This window comes from Pelodiscus sinensis, chromosome 3 (genome assembly GCF_052426305.1).
Source record: "Pelodiscus sinensis isolate ZL-2025 chromosome 3, ASM5242630v1, whole genome shotgun sequence".
Taxonomy (NCBI): Eukaryota; Metazoa; Chordata; order Testudines; family Trionychidae; genus Pelodiscus; species Pelodiscus sinensis.
In genome coordinates, this window is record NC_143054.1 from 158,653,547 (window position 1) to 158,675,070 (window position 21,524).

The 21,524-nt window shown below is 45.0% G+C and overlaps 1 protein-coding gene across 1 annotated transcript in view; it reads left to right on the forward strand.

The window, feature by feature from the left end:
* The window catches only part of DNAH14 (dynein axonemal heavy chain 14), a 605,515-nt gene that overhangs the window by 436,406 nt on the left and 147,585 nt on the right, over positions 1–21,524 (forward strand). The window contains exons 55-57 of the mRNA XM_075925276.2: positions 4,395–4,481; positions 13,625–13,822; positions 18,593–18,754. Coding sequence (XP_075781391.2) covers positions 4,395–4,481; positions 13,625–13,822; positions 18,593–18,754 — 447 coding nt within the window. The remainder of the gene's footprint in view (positions 1–4,394; positions 4,482–13,624; positions 13,823–18,592; positions 18,755–21,524) is intronic.

The window sequence follows — 21,524 nt, forward strand, 5'->3', positions numbered from 1 at the left end:
CGACAAAGTCAGCAGATCGGGGCAGTCTGGACGTGATGCGCCGACAAAGAAGCCTTTCTTCATCAGCACAGGTAAGCCTCGTGAAACCAGGTTTACCTGTGCCGATGAAGAAAGGCTTCTTTGTCGGCGCATCGCGTCCAGACTGCCCCGATCTGCTGACAAACAGCTGATCGGCAGATCGGGGCAGCCATTTAAATTTAAATGAAGCCGCGATTATTTTAATCGCGGCTTCATTTCCCTCTTCCGATCTGGCTAATCTACATGCCTCTGTCGAAGGAGGCATGTAGTCTAGACACACCCCTACAGTGGAGCACCCATGGGGACACTACTCGAAGAAGAAAAGGGAGTTACTCACCTCGTGCAGTAACGAGTGTTCTTCGAGATGTGTGTCCCCGTGGGTGCTCCACGACCCTCCCTACCTCTCCTCTGCTCAGAGTCAAAATTCTCGGGCGGAGACGAGGAACTGAAAGGGAGAGAGTTGAGCCGTGCTCCTCAGGAGGCGGGAAGGGCTCGAGACGCCTCCTGGGCATGCGTAGCTCAACAGGGGAAACTGCTATACAAAGCTCCGATCTGCGGCTCAGGGCAACCCTTCACCTACAGTGGCACACCCACGGGAACACACATCTCGAAGAACACTCGTTACTGCACAAGGTGAGTAACTCCCTTTTCTCCCCTCCTTGTATACTAAGTTGTACACCTCACCAAAGGAGGCGATGCTTCACTCTCCTACATTACTACCTGTTACTCTGTACGTCATGCACTGCTTCCAGCTCAGCCAAAGGCTCATTCTACAAGAACAGTAGCAACATCCAAAGCCTTTCTATGAGGGGTTCCCCTCCAGGACATTTGCCAAGCAGCCACATGGTCCTCCCATGATACTTTCATGAAGCTCTATGCAATCATGTACTGACTAGCTGCAGACACTTCACTAGCCTCAGCAGTTCTTTCATCATCAATTAAACGGTGCCTCGGGGAGCATCCTTCCAGGTATCTCAGAGTACTGCTATTCAGTCACCTATGGTGGAGCACCCATGGGAACATCACTCGAAGAGGAAGAGGAAATTACTCATCTTGGTGCAGTAACGACAGTTCTTCGAGATGTTTGTCCCCATGAGTGCTCCACTACCTGCCCTCCTCCTTGCTCCAGAGTATCTTATTATATCTTTCAGATACTGGGATGGATTTGAGGAACTGGCAGGAGCCGGACCACGTGCTTATGCAAAAGAGTGCAAATGCCGTGAGGCATTGACCACGCATGTGCAGTCCGGCTGAAGACTGCTACGCAAAACTCTGATCTGCGGTGCCGGGACAAACCGAACACCTACAGTGGAGCACCCACGGGGATATGCATCTCGAAGAACCATCATTACTGCACCAAGGAGATTAACTTCCTCTTTCCACTGTTAGGGTATGTCTACAGTGCCACCCTAGTTCAAACTAGGGTGGCTAATGTAGGCATTTGAACTTGCAAATGAAGCCCGGGATTTAAATATCCCAGACTTCATTTGCATGTTCCCGGGCGGGCGCCATTTTTAAATGCCCGTCGTTCAAACTACCTGCCCATGGCTACATGCGGCACAGACTAGGTAGTTCAAATTAAAGCTCCTAATTCGAACTACCTAGTCTGTGCTGCGTGTAACTGCGGGCAGGTAGTTTGAACTACGGGCATTTAAAAATGGCACCTGCCTGGGAACATGCAAATGAAGCCCGGGATATTTAAATCCCGGGCTTTATATGCAAGCTCGAATGCCTACATTAGCCACCCTAGTTCGAACTAGGGTGGCACTGTAGACATACCCTTAGACTTATAGAGCAAACACAAAATAGTGAACAAAATAGTGAATCCACTGCAGTTCTAGACCAAAGTATCAGGAGCAGGGATGTTTAAATGTGTTTATTTAGGTAAATGTGTAACCACTGAAAATTTCAGTGGTTACATGTTTACATGTATAGGGAAGGGGCAGCAGTGTTTGGGGGCAAGGAGGAACTTAGAGGGAACCTTGGTGCTCGTCACATAGTACCTGTGTGTGTCACATACCATATTTCAATGAATTATATGCACAGAATCCTTCTTCCATGTTCCCATGCAATGAGGTATCCCGGTTTGTGCTGCTTCCTGCAGCTCTCATTAACTGGGAATGGTGATCTGCAGCCAACAGGAACTGCAATTGCCCACACCTGCAGAAGTACAGGTAAATACAGCAGTGAACTGCTGCCATCTTAGGACATGTCTACCCTATGAGGTAAGGTCAGATCTAATAAGGTAAATTTCTTACCACCCGATTTTGAGAAGTCAAAGGTCTGTGTCCTCACTGTGGGGAAGAATCAACTGTTGTCCAAAGTTGTGTGTCCTTATGAGAGAGCCTGTGGTTGACTCAGAGAGTGATGCACCATGGGTAGATTTACAGTCTGGGCTATGCTTCTGGTGGCCACTAGGATCAAAACTGGGTGGCTGGTTATTAGGGACTCATGATGCCAGCATCCCATAATACACTCCTCCAGTCCCTTCCCTCTCACGTGAGAGAAAAGGGAGGCAGTGTGCTCACATCTTTTTGTGCCCGGTCACCTGCGCAGATGCCAGAGCACTGCAAGCATGGAGCCCAGTTTGTAGCAAACCACACTCATGCGCGTGTGTGTCGTGGTGCACCTCATGGCACAGTACTTTGAGAGGGTATGCATGGCGCTCTCCCAGGAGGAGGAGGAGGATGAAGCTCGGTGTGCCATGGAGGTGCTGCTCATGCAAAGCCTGGCGCTCATGCTAGCGCACCTGCCAATCAACCCTCTGGACACAGTGCAATGCTGGTTCTAGAATTGCGAGACAAGCTTAGACTGGTCGGACCACATTGTGGTGCAGATATGGGATGATTGGCAGTGACTACAGAGCTTCCACGTGTACAAAGACATGTTCCTGGATCTATGTGAATGGCTTTCCCCTGTGTTCTGGCACCTGGACACTCACATGAAGACCGCTCTGACCATGAAGTGCATGCCAATTGCCCTATGAAAGCTTGCCACACCAGACAGCTACCAGTCAGTCAGGAATCAATTTGGAGTGGGGATCTATAGTGGGGGCTGTTGTCATACAAGTAGCCAAAGCCATCAATACCCTTCTGTTACGGAGGATTGTGTATCTGGGGGAATGGACACCCTAGTAGATGGCTTTGCTGGGATGAGCTTCCCTTACTGCAGTGGGGCCATAGACAACACTCACTTCCCCATATTGGCTCCCAAACACCATGCCTCAGAGTATATCAACCAGAAAGGATACTTCTCCATGGTGTTTCAGGCACTCGTGGATCACAAGGGCTGTTTCATGACATCAACGAGGGATGGTTGGGAAAGGTGCATGACACACACATCTTTTGGAACTCCTGCCTCTTCCAGAAGATGTACGCTAGAACTTTTTTCCCAGACCAGAAAATCAGAGTCAGAGAGATAGAAATGCCTATTGTGATTCTTGGTGACCCAGCCTACCTTTTGCTCACATGGCTCATGAAGCCCAACATGGATAGCCTGGACCCCATCAAGGAAGAGATCAATAAGGGTATGTCTACACTACCCTCCTAGTTTGAACTAGGAGGGTAATGTAGGCATACCGCACTTGCAAATGAAGCCCGGGATTTGAATTTCCCGGGCTTCATTTGCATAAGCGGGGCTCCTCCATTTTTAAATCCCCGCTCGTTCGAACCCTGTGCCACGCGGCTACACGCGGCACGAACTAGATAGTTCAAACTAGGCTTCCTAGTTCGAACTACCGTTACTCCTCATTCCACGAGGAGTAACGGTAGTTCGAACTAGGAAGCCTAGTTCTAACTACCTAGTTCATACCCCGTGTAGCCGCGCTGCACGGGGTTCGAACCAGCGGGGTTTTAAAAATGGCGGCTCCCCGCTTATGCAAATGAAGCCCGGGAAATTCAAATCCCGGGCTTCATTTGCAACTGCGGTATGCCTACATTACCCCGCTAGTTCGAACTAGCGGGGTAGTGTAGACATACCCTCAGTCTGGGCCTCACAAAGGGTTAGAGAATTTAGTCCATTTGCCTTGTAATCGTAATGGGGCAAACCCTGATTGTTTGTGGACTACCAGACTCTTATACTTTGCCCTTATTACTGGGACTGCTTGAATGACTGTAAGAACCAGGGGAACTGCCTCCTTGAGATGTGTTGCTGAAAGAACATAAACTTGTGGCAGACTGGCTCTAGCGACTACTCACAATCAGGTAAATGCTTCTGGGACAAAAGAGGTGCCTCTTTTGCACTGATGCACAGCCTCTGACATCTCCATTGCACTCTGAATTTTGAGGTGGGAGGGCGGGTAGGAGTTAGAAAGTGAGCATGTGCAGCTGCTTCTTTATTAAACTGAGCTTGTTTTTGTTTTTTTTTCATTTCCCTAGACTTCAATGGTGTTCTTTAAGGAAGCTGTAGAACACATTACAAGGGCTGCTAGAGTCTTTCGACAACCAGGCGGCCACATGATGCTAGTAAGAATATCCATTTTTTAACATTTACATAATTTTAAATTTAAAATATTTAGAGATTTAGAAATGGGTTTTTATTCAGAAATTTCACTTGCTGTACTTTCTGAGAAGAAAAGCTTCAGAGGATAGCCGAGTTAGGGTATGTCTACACTACCCCGCTAGTTCAAACTAGCGGGGTAATGTAGGCATACCGCACTTGCAAATGAAGCCCGGGATTTGAATTTCCCAGGCTTCATTTGCATAAGCCGGGCACCGCCATTTTTAAATCCCGGCTGGTTCAAACCCCGTGCCGCACGACTACACGCGGCACGAACTAGGTAGTTCGAACTAGGCTTCCTAGTTCGAACTACCGTTACTCCTCATTCCATGATGTACAAAATACGATGTCCGCTGCCCGCGTGCCCCTTGGAACGCGTCTGGGCTGTCCGCTGCCCGCGTGTTCCGCGGCTTTGCTCCCCGTCCCCCTGGTCTGCAGACCAGGGAGACGGGGAACGAACCAGAGCACAGCCGCGGAGCCCGAGGGCAGCAGGACAGCCACGGCGCGTCTGGGCTGTCCCGCTGCCCCCGTACTCCACGGCTTTGCTCCGGACTCCTGTGGTACAGCAGCTGGGGTGCTGCCGGTTGGTCCCGTAGCGCCGCTCTGGGCACTACTGGACCAACCTGGCAGCACCCCAGCTGCTCTGCCCCAGGCGTCCTGATTCAGCCATTGCTGGTCAGTTTCAGCAGCGGCTGAATCAGGACGCCTGGGGCAGAGCAGCTTGGGTGCTGCTGGGTTGGTCCAGTAGCACCGAGGAGCGGCAGCGCTACTGGACCAACCCAGCAGCACCCCAGCTCCTGTGCCCCAGGCATCCCCAAGTCAGCCGCTGCTGAAACTGACCAGTGGCTGACTACAGAAAGCCCCTGCCCCAGGCTTCCTGGAATCAGCCGCTGATCAGTTTCAGCAGCAGCTGACTTGGGGATGCCTGGGGTTCTTAAGTTGAATCTGTATGTAAGTCAGAACTGGCATCCAGATTCAGCCGCTGTTGAAACTGATCAGTTTCAGCAGCGGCTGAATCTGGACGCCAGTTCCTACTTACATAGGGTATGTCTACACTACAAAGTTAGTTCGAACTAACGGATGTTAGTTCGAACTAACTTTCATAGGCGCTACACTAGTGCTCTGTTAGTTCGAATGTAATTCGAACTAACAGAGCGCTTAGTTCGAACTAGGTAATCCTCATTCCACGAGGATTAAGCCTAGTTCGAATTTACTAGTTTGAATTAAGGGCTGTGTAGACCCTTAATTCGAACTAGTGGGAGGCTAGCCCTCCCCAGGTTTCCCTGGTGGCCACTCTGGCCAACACCAGGGAAACTCTACTGCCCCCCTCCCGGCCCCGGACTCCTTAAAGGGGCATGGGCTGGCTACGGTGCCCGTGCCAGGTGCAAGCCTGCCAGCACCCAGCTAGCAGACCCTGTACCTGGCACGGATCGAGCCACCCACCCGATGTCCCCCAGCCCTCCCCCTCTTTCCAGGACTAGGCTGGCGGCTCCCGGGAGCTTGCCCGGGACCGCAAGAGGCGGGCACCCGCCTGGGCTAGTGCAGACATCGTGGACCTCGTCCACGACCTCCGCACTAGGCACAGGAAAGTGGCCGGCTAGGGCAGGAGAGCTGCCAGCCTGGCCACCCAGGAGCAGGTGTGCATGAAAATCAAGGTGGTCCACTGAGACCCCCGATCCTGTGCCCTGAGCTTACAATGGCCGTACTGGGTCAGACCAAAGGTCCATCTAGCCCAGTAGCCTGTCTGCCGACAGCGGCCAACCCTAGGGACCCTGGAGGGGATGGACCGAAGACAGTGACCAAGCCATTTGTCTCGTGCCATCCCTCTCCAGCCTTCCACAAACCTTGGGCAGGGACACCACTCCTACCCCCTGGCTAATAGCACTCCATGGACCCAACCTCCATGACTTGATCTCACTTCCCTTTAAACTCTGTTCTAGTTCTAGCCTTCACAGCCTCCTGCAGCAAGGAGTTCCACAGGTTGACTCTTTTCTTTGTGAAGAACAACTTTCTGTTACTAGTTTGAAGCCTGCTGCCCATTCCTTTCCTTTGGTGTCCTCTAGTCCTTCTTTATGGGAACTAATGAAGAACTTTTCTGTATGCACCCTCTCCACCCAACTCCTGCTTTTAGAGACCTCTATCCTGTCCCCCCTCCGTCTCCTCTTTTCTAAGCTGAAAAGTCCCAGTCCCTTTAGCCTCTCTTTATATGGGACCTGTTCCCAACCCCTGATCATTTTAGTTGCCCTCCCCTCTCCCAGCCTCTCTCTTCCCCTCTCCCACCTCCTTTTCCCAGTCTCCCCCAGTTTTGTTCAATAAAGACAGATTCCATTTTTGAACACAATTGTCCTTTATTTTGTACATCAAGAAGAGGGGCTAGGGAAGGGTAAGTGGAAGGAGGTGAGGGAGGAATGGGGTATGCGCCCCTGATGGGGAGGACTGGGCTTGCTCTGCGGGCTTTTGGGGTGGAAGCTCTCCTGCAGCCCCCCAATTGCCCCCTCTCCCCAGATGGCAGCCTGCGGCAAGTGCAGCCGGTCTGATGGCCAAGTGCTGTGATGTGCCCAGTGTGGGTACTCCGGGCAATCCAAGCCAGGACTGCTTTGCAAGCGGGGCACCCCTGAGAACTGTCTGTCTGGGATGGGGGTCGGGACCCTTTAAGCACAGCCCTCGGCTAGCCTGACACAGCATCTCCACGCTCTAAATCCTCCTCTGATGCCCTGCCGGCACTGCTTCTGGCCATCCTTAAGCCTGGTTCAGGGTCCACTTAATGTGGACATGCTAGTTCGAATTAGCAAAAAGCTAATTCAAACTAGTTTTTTAGTCTGGATCCATTAGTTCGAATTAGCTTAGTTCGAATTAACTAATTCAAACTAAGTTAGTTCAAATTAACGTTGTAGTGTAGACGTACCCATACAGATTCAACTTAAGAACAAACCTACAGTCCCTATCTTCTACGTAACCCGGGGACTGCCTGTAGTTTAAAAACTTCTTGTTGCTGGCCATAGATTTCTCTTTGTGGCCTTTTGCATCCCTTTTGCAATTCAGTTTATTTTCAACCAGTTGGATGAAACAGAGATATCAAAAAGCTCATGTAATTGCTTGCATTTGGTATGCTCACAAAACATCAATATTATAAGTTTTTTAGTTTTTTGTTCCACAAACAATTTAAGATCTATGCAACTGGGTCTGAACAATGTAACATTTAAAATGACTTCCTAACTTCTCAGAAGTCGAAGTGGGATGCCTCTGTCAGAATCTGCATAGGTGGAGCCCTTTCTATCTGGAGGCAGTGCAGGCTTGAAAGCCAAAGTGTTTGAAATTGTTCCACATAATATTGTGGACTCTTGTATGATACCTTGTGAATCTCAGGCAATGCAAAACACGGATGGGAACTTGTTCTGAATTCTGCTCTTAAAACCACCCTTCTCAAGGAACATCTCTTTGCAGTGCTTTGTAAAGAAATGGGAGTAGAGCACAATGTTTTGTTGTTTCCCATGGAATAAAGGTGGCTATCCAGAAGAAAAGTTTTCCAACACATTTATGAATTGAAAACTGAATTTCTACTTTTTCTATTGAATTTGAATTTCAACTATGCTCACATAGTTTTATTCCCACCGACTTGTGTTTATGTCTTACCTTAATGATATTTTTGATACATTGAATTTTCTAAATGTCTCATTCCAAGGATCAAAAAGTACTATTTTTGACCACCACAACACAATACAATAATTCCTCATTTAACGCTATAGATATGTTTCAGAAAATGATCGTGTTAAGTGAAAACGTGTTATGCAGGGTCAATTTTCCCATTGAAAATAATGGAAAAGGTGGGGGTTGCGTTTCAAGTGGTGGTGTCTGTTGGGACCGGGACATAAAGTTGGGGGAGAAAGGGGATTGGGTTACAGCATGGAGGGGAGGTGTTTGGCTCTGGGGGAGGAGAGGGGAGGGGAATTGGGTTGAGAGTATGCCCCTGTGACGAGTCTGTTGGGACCCGTCTGGCGAGGGGGGGGTTGCCGGGGAATGGCACGGTGAGCAGCGAACCCGCCACCACTTTGCAGGGGAAGCTCCACACATCCACCAGCAATGGGCTGGGTGGGGAAATCATGTTATTCTGGAGACGGTCATGTAATTCAAAAAACGTTCCCTAAAAAATAATCATGCTATTGCAAAAATGTGTTTAGCAGGCATGTGTTAAATGAGAAATTACTGTATCAGGATTCAAGAGAAAGTTCGCTCTCTGGAAAACAATTATTAAAACTTGTTTACACATTCCATTTCCATTGCTAACCACAATGAGCATTGAAACAGAATCTGGCTCCACAACACTCAGCGGTTCAATCGAGAATCACTGGACTTCTCTCAGAGCCAATTTGGATAATTATCTTCCCAAAGGAAATGCACCCCAAAATACTGAATTATTCAACCCTTTGTAGCTGAGTCAGTAACTTTGTACCATTTCTCAAATGACATTCAGAAGAAGATGATTGAATTTCAGATTGATATATCACTGCAAATTAATTTAAAAACAGTCTTTATTTTTTTAGTTGAAAGTTGAACATCCAGCTTTGTCAAAGTGTGCAATCAAAGCTCTTTTACTGTTTGGTTCATCAGATTATGTGCAGTCACTGTGGTAAAGACTGTTTGAGACTAGAAGTGGAGGACAACCTCAGAGTGTCAGTTTAAAAAAAATCTCCCCAGAAATTGATAAACTGGCTGCAAAGGGACAGGCCTTTACATCAATTAAATTGCCTTTGCCTGTAAATTTCAAATACAGATATTTAAAGTTCTATTAAGGTTTGTTTTAGGCTTATAAGTAGGATATCAAACATATTCTTCCATATATCTATTTTTGACTGGATGAGAAGGCAGTGACTAACCAAAAATTGGGGGCAAGGGTTGGTTCAGCTCAAAAAGTTTGAAAACAATTGTTGTAGAGGCTGCAAGAGACATCTGTCACCCGTATCAGTGTCTGCAACTTCCACAAATGAGGACAATATCTGTCATATTCTGCATGAAGGATTCCTTATGCATCCCCTTTCCAATTCTCTGGTGGTTTCTACTGTCTCATAAAAATAAGACTTCTAGTTCTCCTTTGTCAACACCAGATAAGAAACAAAGATGATACGTTCCTCTGCCATGTTGGTCATTGGGGCAGCAAACTATGGTTCTAAAATGTCTAGGTTAGATATCAGTTCTGATCATAAGAAAAATCTGGAAGTAAAATTGTGGATAAGAGAACACTGAATTTAGAATGTAGTCAATTTTTAAAAGACTTAACATCTTAGCATCAGTAGAATATACTTTTAGCAGAATTGAATTGCTTTGGCCAAAACTTAGATTATGTATTTTAAGAGTAATTAAATTGGGAAAAGTAATAAATATGTAAGGAGAGATGTAAAAGACTGGCAGGCCCAAGAAATTAGTAGATTCATTTATAGTGTAGCAACATTATTTGAGGGGAATGTTTTGAAACCAGGAGATTAGGAAATGGCATAGTTGCTTATCATTCATTACAGGAACCCAACTGAATGTTAAAAATATCTTAAAATACTAACACTAGAATACTAATAAAAACTTAATAAAAGTATTTAGTCTCCACCCTAAGCCTGTAGTTGTGGAGGTAGCAGGTCCACTCTTCTCCTTTCTGCCCTTCAGAGGCAGAAGCAGAAGGGTACTCACTGATTATATGCAGAAAAGCAGATGATTTAAAGCCAGGAATAATTTCTCATATCTGGCACTTGGAGGCACAAAATATCATGTGTGGAAGACATGTAGACAACCACTTAGGGTGTGTCTAGACTACATGCCTCCTTCGACGGAGGCATGTAGATTAGCCAGATCGGAAGAGGGAAATGAAGCCGCGATTAAAATAAACGCGGCTTCATTTAAATTTAAATGGCTGCCCCGATCTGCCGATCAGCTGTTTGTCAGCAGATCGGGGCAGTCTGGACGCGATGCGCCGACAAAGAAGCCTTTCTTCATCGGCACAGGTAAACCTGGTTTCACGAGGCATACCTGTGCCGATGAAGAAAGGCTTCTTTGTCGGCGCGTCGTGTCCAGACTGCCCCGATCTGCCGACAAACAGCTGATCGGCAGATCGGGGCAGCCATTTAAATTTAAATGAAGCCGCGATTATTTTAATCGCGGCTTCATTTCCCTCTTCCGATCTGGCTAATCTACATGCCTCCGTCGAAGGAGGCATGTAGTCTAGACACACCCTTAATGAAGAACCAAAAGCTTGAAATTATGTAAGGAAACCATAAGAATACAATAAATACATCTACTAACTTCTTGGGCCTGCCAGTCTTCATGTTCCTAAACAGTGTCATGTTTAAGACTCTTGCTTCAAAAGTTTAGGAGTCATGAGTCATGACTTCAGAAGTTTAGGAGTCATGAGTCATAAACACGTTTAGGAACATGACTCCTAAACTTCTGAAGAAAGAGGTTCTCAATCTCCTCCACACTGCAGCTATGGAATTAGTTCCCGCTCTGTACAGAGTAAGGGGATTCTATTACAAATACTGTCTGGTCCTCAGAAAAGGAGGACAGATGGAGATTGACCCTAGACCTCATAATGAGTACCTTTCTCAAGGTAAAGAAGTTCAAGACACTTGCAGCTAGCATACCCATCCCTAGATTCATGGTATTGATTCACAAATCTCAGCCTTTTAAGACATATATATTCATATCACAATACAACTCTCTCAAGAGGTTTCTACACTTTCTTGTTGATCAGAACCACTATCGGTATTGGATCCAGCTGTTTGGACACTCTGCCCTTTCCTGTGTGTTCACAGAAGTTATGGAAGTATTTGCCATGCAGCTTCGTCATTCAGGGAATGATCATCTTCTCTTTTCTTGATGATTGGTTTCTCAAGGAACATTTTTATACTGAAGTTTGAATTTGTGTAGAGACAGCTATGACTCTATTCAGTATGGTTGGCCTTCAGCACAAAACCAGAAAGTCATCCCTCTTACCTGTGCAATGGATAGAGTACATAGGGACCATTTTTGATGCTACGACATCCAGAGCTTACATTCCAGAGAGTGCCTCTCTTTGTCACATTTTAGCTGCTGAGTTGAATTGAGCTCTCAAGTGGCTGTCAGGCCATATCTACAATTCCTTGGCCACATGGCACATGCATCTTTGTCACTGTACACACTCACCTAGGGTGTGACCAGATAGCAAGTGTGAAAAATTGTGAAAGGAGTAATGGGAACCTTTATAAGAATCAGCCCTGAATATTGAGACTGTCCCTATAAAATCAGAACATCTGGTCACCCTACACTTACCTACATATCTGTTGCTTCCAAATCTCTCTCAGAACAGTTTATATCCCTAGCAGAAGTCTAAAAAAAAATCTTTCCATCCCATGTCTTATGTTACTTTCCCTCAAGTAGTGGAAGAATCCAGATAAGGTATTCTCAGGGTTATCATCAACCCTTTTGCCCACTATCACAGTAGTTTTGGACACTTCCCTCCTAGAATGAGGAGCTCATCTGCAATATCATGCTATCCAGGGCATCTGGACCATTCAGAAGTACATCCTTCATGCTGATATTTTAGAGCTCAGGGCCATAATTCTCCAGTCATGATACTGTGACATACATGAGGGTCAGTATGGGTTATATAAATTGTTATAGGCATACACTATAGGACAAATCAAATTTCAGAACAGAAGGGAGATGCAGAGGAGGGGGGTAAATGTCGGCTAATGATATTAGAGGTGATAATTGGGGAAGCTGTCTTTGTAATGGGTAAGATAACTAGAGTGTTTGTTGAGATCCACTTGTAAAGTGTCGAATTTTAGCATGAATGACAGTTCAGAGGATTCCCTTTCAAGTGCAGATTTAAAAGGTCTTTGGAGCAGGATGCAGGTAGTTAAGTCGTTGAGACAATGTACTTTCTGGTTGAAATGGCAAAAAACTGTTTTTTCTTTGTGATCCTGTCTAATATCTGTTTTGTGGGCATTGATCCTTTGGCGAAGTGTCTGAGACGTTTGTCCAATGTTCATAGCAGACGGACACTTTCGGCACATGATAGCATAAATTATAATTCTAGATGCGCAGGAATATGTGTTCTTGATCTTATAACTCACTTGGTTATAAAACACTCTAGTTATCTTACGCATTACAAAGACAGCTTCCCCAATTATCACCTCTAATATCATTAGCCCACAGACATTTACCGCCCCCCCCCCCCGCATCCCCCTTCTGTTCTGAAATTTGATTTGTCCTTTTCATATGTGTTCATTTTTTAAAATTGTAACTATTTTCTTACAATTGGAAGTGTCTGGCCCACGAAAGCTCATCATCTAATAAACCATCTTGTTAGTCTTTAAAGTGCTACATAGTCCTGTATTTTGCTTAAAGACTAAGAAATTGATTTGGGCATAAGCTTTTGCGTGCTGGAACCCATTTCATCAGGTGCCACAGGACTCCTAATTGTTTTTGTTCTAAGAGTGTTGAAATTTGTAAATAAATGCATATACAAGAGGCAAATGTTGTTAATAATGAATAAAATTTGACTCAAGTAAATGGAATCATATAAAGGTGTTTAAATATCTGTCATGGCCTGCTTCATAGCATTATGTCATCTTAGTGTACTGTACTCTAACGGAAGCTAATAAATTGGTGCACAGACAAAGTCCACTGAAAAAGTGGAAACATCTTAATACTGTCTTTCAAAGTTACACACTCAAGAGGAAGAACTGCTGCAGCAACATTCTGCTGACTTGATAGTCATATCTGTGGTTGTATGCAGTATTGTAGTCATATTGATTCAAGGAGTAGGACAGGGTAAGTGCAATAATATATTTTATTGGACTAACTTTTCTCTCCAGTGGAAGTTACCTCATTTTTCTAATATCTGTAGATGTACAACAAGTAGTCCTGTGGCACTTAAGAAACTAAGAAAAAATATATAGTATCATGAGCTTTTGTTGGCAAACCCCACTTCTTCAGATGAGCTGGAAGCTGAAATTGAAAAAAATGTAAACGTACAGTTATTTGGGGTTTTTTTTCTTCTTAATCTATTGAATAGTGAAGTGATTCTCAAATCATCTTTGGTATGTGTGCATGTGTGTAAATAATAATTGATATTTTTCTGCAGGTTGGCCTGGATGGAAATGGGAAAATAACCTGTGCGACCCTAGCCTGTTATTTATCAAACTGTAGTCTCTTTAGATTGTCTGTTACCCAAAGTTACAGCTACTCAGATTTCAGGGAGGACCTGAAAAAAGTCTATATACAAACAGGGCTGGAGGGCCAGAACACTGTTTTACTCATCACTGATTCAGATATAGTTCAGGTACATGCTTTTTTACATGATGTTTTTGCTGAAGTTAAGAGTATGTGCATTCATGGTTTTTTACAGTTGTACCATTGTGCAGATACAAACACATTCTGTATAAATGGAGACCATAGGGTGAAAATTAGGCTCTTTAAAAGTTTGATCTTGCTTCTTTTTTAAGTCAATAGCAAAACTCACATTGATGCAGTATTGGAGTTTGATTATATGCATATAGTGGCAAACCTATTTCCTAAACTGTATTCCTGTTTCACAAAAATGTGAAAAAATAAGCATCAATTTAAATAATTATAAAATGAAATATTTCATAAGAGCTATCTCACACTTCAATAAATTGATTAGTTGGCAAAATATATTCACAGTTCACCCATAGTTGAAAGAACTAGGTATTTGACCTTATACTTCAAAAAGTACTTGTGGCCGTAAGTTTCATGATGTACCTGCATGCATCATTATGTACATTTTTTGTATTTTTATATGAGTCCAAAGCCCACAGCTAAGGCATAAACATGGAGACCTAAGAGATGAGTTAGAAATTATGGGGAGTATGGGCTGTTTTAGCAGAGATAACGGAGAGACCAGATAAAATCAAATCAGTATTTTAGTTGCCTGTATACTAATGAGAAATATGGAGAATAAACAGGAAGAACTTGAAATGCCTGCTCCTGTACCCTACCTCCTGCCCAGATCCTGCACCCCCATCCCTATCCCACTCACTGGCAGCTCTATCCCACACATTGGACCCCCTCATTTTTGGCCCCACCCCAGAGCCCTAGGGAGGCCCACGAAATCCACCAACCCTGGAACCCCAGAAGAGTTAAATCTGGCCTGAGGCCTTGAACCTTAGTTCTCCCTGCCATGGGAGTGAAGTGTTGGGGTGGGGGGGCGGAATTTGGAGGAGTGGTGTGGTTTGGTTTGGTTTGGTTTCTTTGGGGGGAGGAGGGGGTTGCTTCTCACTTGTGTGGTTCCCACCCCTACCATAAAGACTATGTTGAAACCTTTTGTGTTGGACATAATATTTTACTTTATTTAAAATGAATTTTGATAAACTTACATGAGAAAGTAAAAGTGCCCAGCCCCCATCTGGCCACAGCATCCTGTTCCCAGCCCTGATCCTGGGACAGGCCCGGTAGTATGTCCCCCATTTGGCTGCAGGAAGGGCTGGTGGTGGCAGCCCCCTCTTGCTGCAGCATGTGCAGGAGGGGAGGCCACAAACCAGCAGTGGTGATCCTGGCCTGGCCCCATATCCAGCCACTGTTGCCCAGGTGCAGCAGCCCAGCCCCAGCCAGGTAAAGTAATCCGCCCCCCCCCCATACTCTACTTCCCACCCCCAGCACTATGCCCTGCCTCTTGCACCTCCCACACACTCCAGCCCCCTGTCCTGAGCCCCTCAAACACCCGAGCCCTGACTCCTGCACCCCCAGCAGTAGCAGAAGTCCCATTAAATAAAGTCTGTGTGTACAATGCTTCATTTATGCTATTATTATTCATCATGTCAGTTATCAATAATATTAAGTTGTATATTTTCATGCAAATGGGCATTCTTATATGGCTCTTTGCTGATTACTTGTTCTGAATTTTGATGTAGTTTGGCTCTTTGATTTGAAAAGGTTGCTGACCCCCATATTAATTAGTAACACAGGATTTTAAAAAATCATTAAGATCAGCTTTGTAGATATTTGCAATACTCCAAAAAAGCTGTTTTTTTCTTTGTTACCTTAAGCCATTAACACCTATGTAAACTTTGTTTGAAATGTAATCATGCAAATGTCCTGGCACATACCCTTTCCCCCTCCTACCTCTGTGCAATTTGCTTCCCAGTGGGGGCTGGGATAACATCCTGCTTCTCAAACTAGCAGGCACCAACAGTCTGTCCTGTCCTAACTCCCAGCTAAAGCACAAATAAATTATCCGCATCTCCCCCACCTCACAGCACAAACTTCCCCCCCCCCAGCACTCACCCATCCCCACTTTCCTTCACCTACCCCATGGAGTCATCCCCTTATCTCCCCCTTCCCAGGTAGCTTGAGAGTGTTGAGTTGCTGCCTCTCACTCCTTGCACAGACAGGACTCTCCAAACTCCCCTCCCCTCTGGCTCCCCCTCAGCCAATTACTCCGTCCCTCCTTCTTCTCCCCCAAGCCACTTATTCTCTCCTTATCTTCCTTCTTTACCTGTTCTGGGAGATGCTCAGTTCAAACCCAGAGCAGCTCCATTTAGCTGCTTGCTTAGTAAAATGATGCCCTGTCCCCCACTGGTCAACTGGGATCCTGCCTGTGTGGGAGCTTTGAACTTCTGAGCAGAGCTCGAAAAACAGCTGCATGGTCACATAGCTTACAGGGAACTTAGATGATGGGGGAGTCCAACTATCTAGCCAATTTTGGGGAAAGAAACAGCTGTGACAGCATCAGAACAGAAAGTGATAAAAAAGTAGTGGAGGGTGATCCCTGCTCCCAGAGTACTATGGAAGGGCTGGTTTAGAACCAGTAGGGGCAATCAGGGGTAGTGGAACACATTGGGCTAATTGACTAGGCCTGCAGAGTCAGACTAGCCTAACCCAATTAGGACACCTGGAGGTAATTAAGATAACCAGTTCAGACTGGCTATAAAAAAGCTGGTCTGCAGTTGTTGCGTGAGTGCAGCTGGGAAGAAGGAGGAAACCACCACTGGAAGTAGGAGGAAAGGAGATCACAACTAGGAGGACGAATCAGAGAGAAGGAAAGTACTGAGGAAGGTGTAGGGAAGTAGCCCAGGTATCTTGGAGTTATATTCTAGCAGGTGTCAGGGACTTTCATGAGCAGCTACTATCACAGGGCTCTAGGTTGGAACCTGGAGTAGAGGATGGGCCCAGGTTCCCCCCAACACCCACCTCCCCATTTCCACTCAGGGAAAAGGACTGTGGAGTTTATTCTCTGTTTTACCATACACTAGCCAATGTGGATTTCTTTTAATCAAACAGCAAATTAAAGCCCTGGGCGTAGTGCCTAAAACTGCGTGCTGCTGTGAATCTCGGAGGCAAGAAAATCCGCCAGGAAGTGCAGGACCCATCAAATTTTCATAGGAGCTTTTTCACACAGGGCATATATTATCCACCAAGGTCTCAGACTGTTTTGGAGACATTTTTTTTATTTCAGAACATGGAGAAAGTTTCTAAGAGGGGGGCTGTTCTAGAATTGATTTTAACAAATAGGGAGGAACTAGTTGAGAATTTGAAAATGGAAGGCAGCTTGGGTGAAAAAGATCATGAAATTATAGAATTCATTATTCTAAGGACTGGTAGAAGAGAGAACAGCAAAATATAGACAATGGATTTCAAGGAGGCAGACATTAGCAAATTCAGGGAATCGGTAGGAAAGTTCCCATGGGAAGCAAGGCTAAGAGGAAAAACAATTGAAGAAGTTGGCAGTTTTTGAAAGATACATTATTAAAGGCATAAGAGCAAAGTATTCCACTTCATAGAAAAGTATGGCAAGAGACCCCCTTGGCTTAACCAAGAAATTGATCTGAAAATCAAAAAGGAGTCCTACAAAAGTGGAAACTGGGTCAAATTACAAGGAGCAATCTAAATGAATAACACAAATATATAGGGGCAAAATTAGAAAGGCGAAGGCACAAAAGGAGCTCATACTAGCTAGAGATATAAAAGGTAACAAGAAAACATTCTACAAACAGGGTCGCATTATGACTTGTGTGGACCCTAGGCACTTTTGCCTTCATGGACCCCTTCCTCCAAAAAAAAAAATTAAAAATTATAGTTTACGACTGCGTTGGTATAAAGACGAATATAATCCAACGCAGTCGACGTATGTATCTTGCTTATTGCAAGAAATAAACTGCACTGAGGCTAAGTGAGCCTCCTATCTGCCATCATTCAGTTGGCGCCTATGGCCGAGGCCATATTGGCCATACAGTTTACAGGCACTAAGCTTCTTCTGATTTTAAAAGAAATTAAAACATTTTTGTGGGCCTCTAAAAGTATCGTGGGCTCTAGGCACTGTGCCTACTGTGCCTAATGGATAAGTCAGCCCTGTCTACAAATGTATTAGAAGTAAGATGAAGACCAAGAACAGGGTAGGACCATTACTTAATGAAGAAGGAAAAACAATAACAGAAAATATGGAAATGGCAGAGGGTGCTTTAAATCTAAACCTGGCCCAGCATTGAGGGGAAATACTGACCTTGGTCAGAGGAAGATGGAGTCTGTGCTGTACTCACCCTATAGTGTGGTTTTTGTCTCAAAGACCTGGGCCTAATTCACCAGACCAGGCATTGTGACCAGACCCACACAATCATAGCACCACTCAGGATTGTCATGGCCACTCCTCTGTCATGACAAAAATGTGGCTGAGCCATATGTGAGTGAGTAGTCCTGTGACCCTGACAATGCCGCTCAGACTTGGTTTGGCAGCCAAGTCAAATGTGAGCAGTACAGTAACTCTTTGCACCAGGTCACATCACTTGGAGATGGGATATAGTCCCAGCCTGTGGGAAAACATAGGTTAGACTCACTTTCTAACTCCTCCTAAGCCTCATTAGCACACCTAGCAAGTGACTCATTTAGAATTTCCTTGCAACCTACTGGTTTCCAATCCACTGTTTGGGAAACTCACCTTTATTAAAATCATAGGTGCAAAATCACAAACAAACAGAAAAATTACAGTATCTATGACAAATCTTCAGCAATAAAAATTGTTGTTATAATATATTAGTTTTGTAAAAAAAAAAAAGTAACAAGTTTTACAAGGATTACTAATTGCTTTTCTTTGCCCTAGGATTCTTTTTTAGAACATTTGAGCTGCATTATGAATTCTGGAGAAGTGTTTGATTTGTTCGATAAGGAAGAGTTGGAAGATATTGTTGTGAAGCTTACAGCTGTTGCTGAAAAGGCTAACTGCTCTAATAGCAGAGAAGATATTCTTTCATTCTTCCTGCAGGTACTATTTAAAATAATAAATTTTAGAGGATTTGAAACTTGTTTTTTATCAAAATGTCAAAGGGTTAGACCATGTTCTCATTAAACTATAGTTTTGCCATTTTGCGTGAGTAAGAGTAGATAGCTGTATATAAGACCTTTTCAAAAATACCTAAGTCTAAAGTTAGTGAGGCACTTAAATCATTTTTGAAAATGTAGCTTAATCACTTCAATGTTTTGAAAAAATTGCCACATGTCTATAATACTACATAGAATTTTTAAATAGTGGTAATTTTGAATGTTAAAATGTATGTTTTGCATGATATTTAACCCTTGTTTCTTCTTCGAGTAGTGTCCCCATAGGTGCTCCACTGTAGGGGTACATCTAGACTACAGGCTTTTGTCAACAGAGAGTGTCTAGACTACATCCAGTTCTGTCGACAAAGCAAGCCGTAGATGCAAAGGATAATGTAGATGCAATAATGCCTTCTGTCGACAGAACTCTGTCGACAAAAGGCGTTATTCCTCGTATAATGAGGTTTACTGCTGTCAACAAAACTGCCGAGTTCTGTCGACGTTATGTTATGGTAGTGTAGATGCAGGTATAGTTTTGTCAACAAAAGTCCACTTTTGTCGACAAAACTCTGTAGTTTAGATACACCCTCAGTGTCGGGCTCATCCCAGTGCCACAGATTAGAGATTTTCAAGAGCTATAGTCAGCCACACTGCGCATACGTGATTAACGTCTCATGCTGTTTGTGCCCTGTGCCTGTTGCACGTGGTCCGGCTCCTTCCAGTTCCTTTCAACCATCCTCAGTTGCAGATGGAGCTCTGCCTCTCTCCCATCCTGTCAGAAAGATTTAGTTATATAATTAGCTTTAGTTGTAGATTCCTGAAAATAGTTAGTTCTAGCTGTAGTCTTGTTAATACTTATTTCAAATCGTTCATTCTTTTAAAAAACAAACAAACAAAAAACCCCCACAGTTGGACTCCATTCATTGGCTTAGGCTGTTTAAAAAAAAAGGAGAAAGAAAAAGAACATCCAAAATGCCTGGCTCACTAGGCTTCAAAAAATGCAACATCTGCCATGAAGCAATGCTAGCCTCAGATGGGCATGCGTCATGTGTTCGCTGTTTGGGTGAGGCTCATGTGCCGCAGAAATGCATGCATTCCTCAAAACTCACGGCCAGGGCCTACAGAGACAGGGAAGCGTGCCTTAGGATAATCCTGTTTGATAAGGCACTTCAGCCCACAAATACCTCACCCGCAGCTCCCTCAGACCCAGCAGCACCTCAGAAACGGAGAGTCTCTTTTCCAGGGATAGCCCCAACGAAGAGGATAAGGGAGTCCCCAACATACTCCCTGCCAGCCACTCCAGTCAGCAGAGTGAGCACGGGCGACAAGCTAGGAACATCCGGCACCGTCTCCAGCACTACAAAGGCAGCTACAAGTGCCAAACAGAAAAAGGAACCAATCGTGGTACTGACGGGGAAGGCACCAACGGCACCCAGATCGGTATTGGCACCTGAGGCCTCAACTATATGTAACCCCATGCTGACATCAGCACTGACACAAGTGGCACTGCCGGCTTCAGAACCAGCACCAAGTCCATTGGCACTGAAGCACACCGACATGGTGGCAGCACCAAAGAAAGCAGCTGCAAAAACTGATACAAGCTGCTTTTCTTGTTCTCCCTCACCTACGGTCTTTCCAGCACCATCAGTAACACCCGCCACGCCATGCTTTCCGGTGCCAAGCGTGTATCTTGAGCACCAGATGGCATGCCCATATTCTCATCAACAGAGGTCTCCATCTCCATACCTCTCAACACCACAGAGAGACACAAATTATTATGGAAGGCAGTTCTCTCCTTCTCCACCACCATCATTGAGTTACTCTCATTCTCCGATGCTATCTCCATGGTCGATACATCACAGGCGATTCAGGATTGCAATGTCCTCTAGGCAGTCCTCACCGGCACAATTGGATCATTACTACTATCACTACTCTAGATCGTATTATTATCATCATCAGTCGTACTCGCGCAGGCAATCTACGTGCTGCCATCGATAGCCTAAATACCACTCTCTCCCAACCACAACATGGGAGCAACACTTTCCAGCCATGCCCCCTCAAAGCCCAACACAGCAGTCACACCAGTCAGAGCCTGAGGAAGGTCAGCTGTCGGAGGCAGAAGACTGCCAACCCGACACTTTTCCTACTGACCTCTTGTCTTCATCTCCTGATGATGCAGTAATCCCAGAGGATATGTCACCATTGGATGACCTCAAGCAATTCCAAGAATTGTTTAAACAGGTTGCAGGAGAGCCAAGAGGTTCAGTTGACAGAAGTACAGGGCAAACAATACCACCTTCTTAAAAATGTGCACCCTCAACATCGGGCAAGAACTGCGCTGCCAATCAATGAGGAAATCATGAAGTCTGTGGAAGAAATCTGGCAACCCCCGCTTCCACCCCACTGACCAGTAAACATTCTGACAAGAAATACTTTGTACCATCCAAGGGTCTGGAATTTGTATTTAAGCATCTGCAACCGAATTCCCTGGTCATGGATGCAGCACAACAGAGGGCCAAGATCCCGCGATATAGAAATACATCAGCCGACAGAGAGAGCAAGAAACTGGACATATTTGGTAGGAAGGTATACTCCTCAGCCACATTGCTACTTGGGATCTCAAACTATGCTGCTCTCTTGTCAAACCACAACTTTGACAATTATACAAAGCTGACAAACTTGATGCAACATCTCACAGAGTCCAAAAGGCCACTCTT